Source organism: Botryllus schlosseri, chromosome 2, assembly GCF_051294905.1.
Source record: "Botryllus schlosseri isolate E-star chromosome 2, Bs_hap1, whole genome shotgun sequence".
Taxonomy (NCBI): Eukaryota; Metazoa; Chordata; class Ascidiacea; order Stolidobranchia; family Styelidae; genus Botryllus; species Botryllus schlosseri.
Window position 1 is genome coordinate 25,976,740 of NC_137237.1, and position 8,882 is coordinate 25,985,621.

General features: G+C 41.6%; 1 protein-coding gene across 8 annotated transcripts in view; it reads right to left on the reverse strand.

The window, feature by feature from the left end:
- Positions 1-40: 40 nt before the first annotated feature.
- LOC145456990 (uncharacterized) overlaps positions 41-8,882 on the reverse strand; it is a 66,051-nt gene continuing 57,209 nt past the window's right edge. For all 8 annotated transcript variants that reach the window (XM_080335173.1, XM_080335157.1, XM_080335191.1 and 5 more), the window contains one exon: positions 41-1,105. In XM_080335173.1, the coding sequence (XP_080191299.1) occupies positions 881-1,105 (225 nt within the window). In that variant the 3' untranslated portion in view covers positions 41-880. The remainder of the gene's footprint in view (positions 1,106-8,882) is intronic.

Genomic DNA, 8,882 nt, shown 5'->3' on the forward strand with positions numbered 1-8,882 from the left:
ACTGCTAACAGATGAAACTCAGAGACTAATTCAAACTACGTTTCTTGGTATTAGTAATGATTATAATACAATTTTACACACGAATGAGTGAATAGATGCAAATATGAAAAGGTCGACGATATTCGCATGGATTCCCACCATGTTCATGACCCAAAGTAATAACAGCACAGGCGGCACTTTATGTATAGGTATAAAAGTAATCGAAATATACATTCATAGCGAGGTATAACGTAAATGTCATTAGCTCAGCTTCCGGCAAAATAGTGTCCCACGAAGGCACGTTATCGAGCGAATAAACCAGGTCTGCGTCTGCATTGATATTGCTGTAAGGCACGATAACAAACGCCGGACTGTGAGTTGATATGGTGAATGCTTTCTCGTTTTATATTGCACTGAAGGACGGCAGGTGTCGGAGCTCTTAAAGTATATATTATGAATGGCAGCTGAATAGTGTTGATAATTGTGCAAACGATATTGTGTTCTGGTAAAGTCGAATTAACTTGGGGAGCATTCACGCAGTTTCATCAGACGGGTTTGCCGCGCTGAACTGACTATACAGTGCAATTATAAAATAAACGGCAGAAAATCAGTACAATAAGTAGCCTACTGATTTCTTGAAGCGCGAATATCATGTACAGGCCGCTATGATGGAGTCATGGACAATAGCAAATGTACTGTATGTGCTGTACGTGTACATTGTACACTGTACAGTGTACATGTTACACAAATACAGGGCACAATGATCCTGAATTTCTTGTTACGAGAAAAGAGGGAAGCTTCCCGCAGTGGTACACTTCCGTACAATCATATCGTTATGATTGACATGTGGGATGTCTGGTAATACGCGACAGCGAAGGCCATCAGTATTCATCCTGTTAGTTTACATCTGAACGTAAGAATCGGTGGGGGAAGTGCCGTCATATTCAGAAAGTGTTTCATCGAATTGCTGGTTAGCGTATTCCTCATCCGTTGATTGATCAGATTCATATTCTTCCGGGTCATTACTTGCTATCGGAGTCGAGCTGCAAGGCCTGTAGAATCTGAATCGGTAAGAGTATATGCTGTCCGAGTCCTCCAAAGATTGTGAGCAAAGAGATTCCCCGTTCTGGAAATGATAGAGAAATGCATTATAGGAATAAAAAGTTATCCGGTAATTTAACAAGGACCAAAACTGTCTCGTATGCCAACAGCAAATTTTGCAGCAAACAATACGTTCATATTGCCAAATTTATTCCACTCGAAGCTTTTCGACGGACTCTCACCAGGAGCGAATACCAGTAAATGCGATTAATCATATTGTCACTCCGATCAATCGCAGGTAGCACATCCTTTCGCGTTACGGGTGGTAAAGATTTCGTAGTAAACATGAAAAGGGATTTCACTTATGGCAAACAATGACTCACGGAGGACCTAATTCGTTTTCAAACCAGTTACAAACTGTGCCAATTCACGGGAGATGAAAATGAACTGGACACCTGGTCGATCAAAACGTCTCGTCTTTATCAAAATCTTGCATTTCACGTTTAATAGTTACATCGGCGACTTGGCTAAGAAAAAAGGTCAACTTTCCGGCTCGACCTCGAAATTACACTTTTCCAGCTAAATTTAGGTGAGTTGACTAACAAAAAAGGTGATTTCTCCGACTTGATTCCAAAAGGACCGTAACAGCACTTCGTCAGCCCCCTCAATACGTTGGTCTTGACGCGCCCTGCATAGGCCGATAAAGCAAACTTCTGCACCCCTCAGACCAAACTCACCCGATATCTCTTTACCGCTTCTTCTCAGCACAAATTGTTGGACTCTCTAGTTCAGTGATTCCCAAGTGCGGCCCCCAAAATATATTAAGAAATCGATTTATGACAAAAATTTAAATTTATAAAATTCTTTTGCTTGGCTTGGCCTCTGTAGTTTTTAATTATAGAATTACAGGATAGTTGTGAGTATAGATTGCTAACGTTATGTCATTGCTCTTTCAATGCAATGTGCCCTAACTTTCCAGTTGAACGGGCAGTAGCTCTAGATATAAATAGGTATTGATAACTTTCAAAACCGGAGAAAAATCCTGGAAAATGGTAAATTTTTCCCACTTCGTGGTCGCTTGACTATAAGAGAAAAAGAAGCTCAACTGCCGGAAAATACAGTTTTTCTTTCACATTAACAGGTGGTTGACTGAAAAAAAGGTCAACTTTCCGGTCCAGCTCCCGAAATAGTCGCCGTAGCGTTCCCACAGTGCTGATTTAATGTATATCAGTCGAATTTGCCCCTATTTGTGACCAAAATCCTCAAAAAAGAGACAAAATCTCAAAAAGAAGACATTTGGGCGTCCTACGAGGACACTTTTAAAAAAATCGAAAAATAGGACAAATCATCTTAAAAGAGGACGTATGGTAACCCGAAGATAACTAGATGTGCAACACGTGATTCGCGGTTGAATACGCCGAAATGCATACTGCTTAGCCAGCTAAAAGCAGCATAATTAGTAGTCCTATAGTCAGGGCCGTAGCTGTCGCACCCCAAACCCCCCAATTGAGGGGGGGAGCTCGAAGGGGGCACACAATTATTTCGTGAGTTAGCATAAATTCTAGAGTATCTATTCAACTTTTTCAAAAATTTTTCGCGCGGTGCGCGATTTCAATTCGCCACATATCTTGATTATTGGGTACTCTTCCCCCAGAAAAAATACGCAAGGATTATAGAAATGGGCATATCAGCGTTTGCCATGACCGCACCAAGACATATAAAGTTTTAGGCCATGTAACATGTGACTCCAAGAAGTGTGTCAGAACGATCGGCAGCGAGAAAGCCTTGGCCGTAAAGGACTGCTTTTATGCTGACCAAAAACTTCGAAATACCAAAAAATTCGCTATATATACAAAATATATATAGGTTTAATTGTCCATATAGGCGCCTAAATGACAGGCGCCGAATGTTCTTGTCTTGGCAATCTGAACCTCACAAGACAAATACCATCCCGCAGGAAAGAAAATTATATGCCATTGAAGAAATACCAATCTGAAATCGTTTGATCTTTCAGTTTAGTAGGTTTGGGCAATTCTACATCTTTTGATATAGCAGACAGGAGGTCACGAAATAACATCATGTAAAGAAGTCATATCTAGGGGTCCGCCCGCCCGAAGATGTTTAATTTTACGGAGTCTGCAGTTTCAAAGACACTTCTCACTCAGCTCTACCGGTAAATCTGATTACGTGGGCAAAGAGGACAACCATGCAATTCCCGATCTTATTCACTGATTTTATCATGAATTATCGAAATATTCGCGCTTCGCGCTGTCTCACTAAACAGTACAACTTTAATTTCGTGGCAAAAGCGAACAACGTGATGCGGGGTCAGTTTATCACCCTATGGGAGCCTGGGGTCCTGACGAAGTGCTGTTACATTCCTGCCAACGGGTATACCCCGGAGATGTTTAATTACTATTGAGGGGGCCTATACCTTTTCAAACACACCTCACTCAGCTCTACCGGTAAATCAGTTTACGTGAACAGAGACAGGATGAAAATTAATAGCAATACATGCAATTCCCGATCATATTGACCGATTCAGTGATGAAACTAAAGAAATTTCTCGCGCTTCGCGCGTTTAGGTCATGAAAGCTAATTCACTCAACGGACACCCAATGCAGCAGATAAGTAGCGGTAAACAGTGTACACTGTACAGTTTTGAAATCTCGTCAGGGCAATAAAACTACTCCAAAATAGCCACGACGGCTGTTTGGGTCCGTTTCGTAACCGTAGTATTCGTGCGGCCCCGACCGCACTCTGAAATTCTAAATTTGGCCCTCACACCGAAAAAGTTTGGGAACCACTGCTCTAGTTAGTCGGCTTAATTCGCGCGAAGCGCGAAAAATTTCTATCATTCATGATTGAATCGGTCAATATGATCAGGAATTGCATACATATTGCTGTCAATTTTTTATCCTCTCTCTGCTCATGTATTCAGATTTACCGGTAAAGCTGAGTGAGGTGTCTTGGAAAATGTAGGGCCCGTAAATAATAATTGAACATATTCGGCCGGACCCGTGGGTATAACGACTTCGTTACGTAATGTCATTTCGTGGCCTGTCTGCTATGTCAAAAGATATTCAAATCGCCCATACGTACTAAACTAAAAGACGCACACGATTTCAAATTGGTATTTCTGCACTGACAATTAATTTTTCTCTGCGAGATGGCATTTTTTGTGGGGTTCCGATTGTCAGGACAGGAACATTTGGCGCCAGCCATTTAGGCGCCGATGGACAAATAAATATATATGTATATCGTATATATATCGAAGTCGGTCAGCATAAAGGCAGTCCTTTTCCGCCAAGGTTTTCTCGTTCTGGCACACTTCTCGGAGTCGCATGTTACGTGGCCTAAAATTTCATATGTCTTGGTGTGATAATGGCTGACGCCGAGATGCCCATTTCTATAACTCATGCGTATTATTTCTTCGAGGAAGGGCATCCAATAAGCAAGAGGTAAGCGATCACGAAATGGCGCGCAGCGCTAATTTTTTCTTGAAAAAGTTGCCTAAATTTCCAAAATAATACTCTATAATTAATGTTTATTCACGAAAACATTGTGAGCCCCCTTCGAGCTCGGGCCCGCCATCCCAATTGGAGGTTTGGGTGTGGCATTTGCGGTCATGGACGCCAATATAGCCATTTCAACGCGCCATCGCCCCCACATCGCCCCCTTCGTCCGTTTTCACCCCCATATCGCCCCTTGGCTATTTTAACCCCCCTGGACCGACAAATCGCCCCCTGGGGGGCGATATCACCCACGTTGGGAACCACTGGTCTAGTGAAAATTATAACTGTAGGCTTGGTGATAAACAGCAACAAATTGACTTTTCTTGAAAATAAGATCATATACTATACATGTAGGAATTGAGTTGACTTCTATTACTTCAAAGCGAATTCTGCAATTGCATTTCTTGAAATACGTGGTCGTGTCTTGAAAATCCGCGCCTTCGAGAGGATATTAACGAGTGGCGAAATCCATTTTCACAAAAATAGGTGGTGGTGAATGTAATAATAACGCGTAACGCTTCCGACGACACGTTTGGGAATGACGGGAATTTGCCCGCGTTTCATATGTTTCTTACCCTGGATCGAGAATCCTAGTTTCACAGGAACTTAAATGGTAGGAGGAAACAATTTTGTGTGGGCATAACCTCTATGACGATGTCGAAGTAGAGCGTGGTATTCAAGCTATATATGGTAAAGTTGGAACAGCCTATGGGCGGAGAATCGGTCTACAGATCGCGTTACAAGCAACGTCCGTGTTTATGCTATGTAGGCCAGGGGCGTCCAACATCCGGCCCGCCAAGCAATTTCACCCGACCCGCAGACCAATTCTGAGTTGAATGATATATATTTATACTATCCATCACATTTGTAACAAACGTAGAGATTTTTTGTAGGAATGTCTTCCTTTAAATAATGCCTCAAGACAGCAAACGTAGAGCATGTACAATTGTCCATACTCCATAGGCCAAATTATTACCACTCAACTGTTGTGTTGTGGTTTCTTTCTAGGTATACCACTGGGAAAAATTCGGTGACTTCATCACCCAATCTATAGAAGGCGTTGGATCCATACTAAGCTTGAAGTTTTACGGAAAATGAAACAAAAAACGTAGTTATTCAGAGAACCGAAAACGCCAATGTGAAACCGTTCTAAGCAGTTTACATGTAGAATATAGTGGTTATATGAAGAAAAAATACAATGCAAATATCCGTGGTTGCGCTGCCGTGTCACTTCTTACTAAAAAGGTATCCGGCCTCCAGACAAACCCGAATCGCCATTGTTCGCGAATAAAGGTGTTGTAACTTGCTAGAATAAAAACCCTATGATCCGTGGTATAATGCAATATACTATTAACTGTATAACAAAGTATTCAAGTCGAAAGATAGGGCATGATTTTAGAATCAGTTGACTGGTGCGGCCCGCGAGCGATTTGGGGATTTAAATCGGGCCCACGACGCAATTTCAGTTTGACACCTCTGTGTAGGCCTATACGTACAGTGTACATTGTACAGGTCATTTTATGCAGTACATTGCAACGGGTATTTTTCACCGCCACCCCTGTGCTTTTAGAAGCCATATCACCATATTCGAAATACATTACACGAACTGCTGTAGGTAAATAGATTACACTATTTAGATTCTTTTTTGATATGGCATTTCAATGTATTACACATTTCAAAAGTTAGAAATTAGAGGTAAAACTACCGTACAACCTGTTGCTGTCGCGAGATATGGTAGTTGGATAATCCACAGCTGCAACACTTGTGTTGTGGGCTCGAGTCCGACCGAGATCGACTACAGAATTCCTACCTAAGTGTTAGAGGTTTATCTAGGCTCCTCCGCGCCATCTCATCCGTGTAAGCGGTGTATTAGACAAATGACTAGAGGCCGGCCGTTCTAGAAGTCGACAGCAACGGAATAAAAAAAGGGATATCGGGCTGGTGCAAATGACCATTGTAGTCGATAAACACTATGAATACACATACAACCACCGTGCAATCCGTGATGAGGAAAGGGCACAGTAACGTCAGGATGTAAATGAAGTCGTCTGGTACTGTAATTCGCGAGCGTTGAAACGGTAATACAGCCCGTTTCATTTCTTAAAAATCGTAATCATCATTTTCCCTCCAAATACCCCCATAATCCGACTTGAAATTATGCATACACGAAACGGTTACTCATAGAGATTCTACAATCTTGAATATTATTGATGTAAAAAGAGATTTAATATAAAACAGGCGTCTTCAGTAAGATTTCGACGTGAACTACAGAAGTCTCGTGATTAAAGAGATCTATTAGTATGTATCTCATGGCAAATACCATACAATTATATCTCAATATTAAATCATTACTCTCGCCACTTGCTATATACTTTCACAAAATGGAGTGCGACGATGTATTTCCTCATCCAATCACAATATAATGTGGTTAGGACGAGGGTATACGGGCGATTCTTGATACCGGAGGTATTCTTCAACAACTAGGCAATTATTCAACATTATCCGCGAATAAGACTAGTCCGAACATCCTCGGCCCTGCTAAAGTCAATATCTGGCCTTATCAACTCCATAGAAGCCCAGCCCAGTCCCACATGCTTGAATCGGAACTGGGTCCGGTTGTTACACTAGAGCAGGGGTTCTCAACTTCCCTTGTATAACGGGCCGTATTTCAACAGCAAAAGACGCTGCGGGCCGCAGAACAATATTACCATGTATTTGTGGGCTACTATTAAATTTAAGCTAGGGGAGACCGGGGACAAATGTAACTAGGGGCAAATGTAACAATCGACCTCACCGCTAGTAGGATGGAGAAATCAGCTTGATATTTTATGTGCGCATGCAGTAGTTATCTCTTCTATTATACCTGGAGTTACGTTGAGCTACGATGCGAAACCCCGGAATAATTGGCAAAAAACGAAATTTTTGACCCTTGAGTAAAGTTTTTCTGGTCTGGAATAATTTGTCTAGACGAATAGTTCCTCAAGTAGTTACAATGTAATATGTGTAGCTGGAACAATGTTACTATAGTCTACCGTGGTGATGGAAAGAATAGGACTTGCATCGCCGGGAAGGTACCATACTGAGACGCTAATCATGGTCGAGCGTGTCAGGGGCAATCGTAACACTCTGTTACTTTTGCCCCGTTACAATATGTTATCAATTCTTAATGTCTTTGTTCAAATGTTGGTATTACCATTCATCTACTGCAGAATAATCTTGCAACAGCCAGAAGTTCAACAGAACAGATACTGCCTTGCGATACCAATTCTAACATGATCATCTGGCAAAACGGCCATACAATAGTGGTGATGTGAATCTGACGGTTCGGTTATTTTCGTGATTCAACCACCCTTTCTCATGTTGATCGACTTTTGGTGTGTCGAACTTCAATATTCATGGCTTAATTCTCGTCCTCTGACTATGATCATGGCCCACTTACATTTTGATATTTGATGTGAACAATTTATGTTAATTTTCTACAGCACAGATAAATGTCATTATAGCTTTGACGCCACACAATGTTGCGTCCTCGTTTTACTATAATATCATCGGCCCATTCAACCAAGATATTTTAGCCAGGTCGGTTTCGCACCTTCGCAGGTGACCGAATGACCAACCCATTATGCCCACTGAACAACAGAACCTTGGTAGAAGAGGCCGAATATGAGTAAGGAGATGATGGAATGAATGTGTCTCTTGTACACTTTAAGCTTGAACAAGACACGAAGGGTGATATTGCATTCAGATGCCATAAATGCGATGGGGCGTAGCCTGGAAGCGTTCAAACGTCTATTCCTTTAGTTTCATGCAATATTACAATTTGTGCTTCCGTTTTCGTTGTTCATTTAGTTTCTGTTTAGTTGTAAATAACACTGCTACAATTGCCCCGCAAGGGTGGTACAATTGCCCCTGGGTACGGGGCGATTGTAACATTTGAGCAGCGATTTTTGTGACCCAAAATTTCCATGATTGATTGTTGATTGAGTTCCAATTTAATTTTCATATCAACTATCGAGTTGTTGGCTTCTTTATATAAAACTTTGGAAGTGAAATTTCCACGAGAAAAACACGTAATGTTGGAAAATACGAAAAGTGTTACAATTGTCCCCGGTCTCCCCTACTGTAGCCTATTTACCAGTCGTAGACGGGCATTTAGTACATTGTTATGCATTATAAAGTATTAATGGACAGCGTTCGTAAGTTTGCATCTGCTGCTTGTTGTGATAATATGTAGGCCTATCTTCTAGCGGCGCAAGTAAATCTTTTCATGGAGCGTGCTTTGCATTCGTTGCCAAGTCGGTATATGCAACTTCAAACCCTACCACCAGAGAACCGAACTCTTTGTTT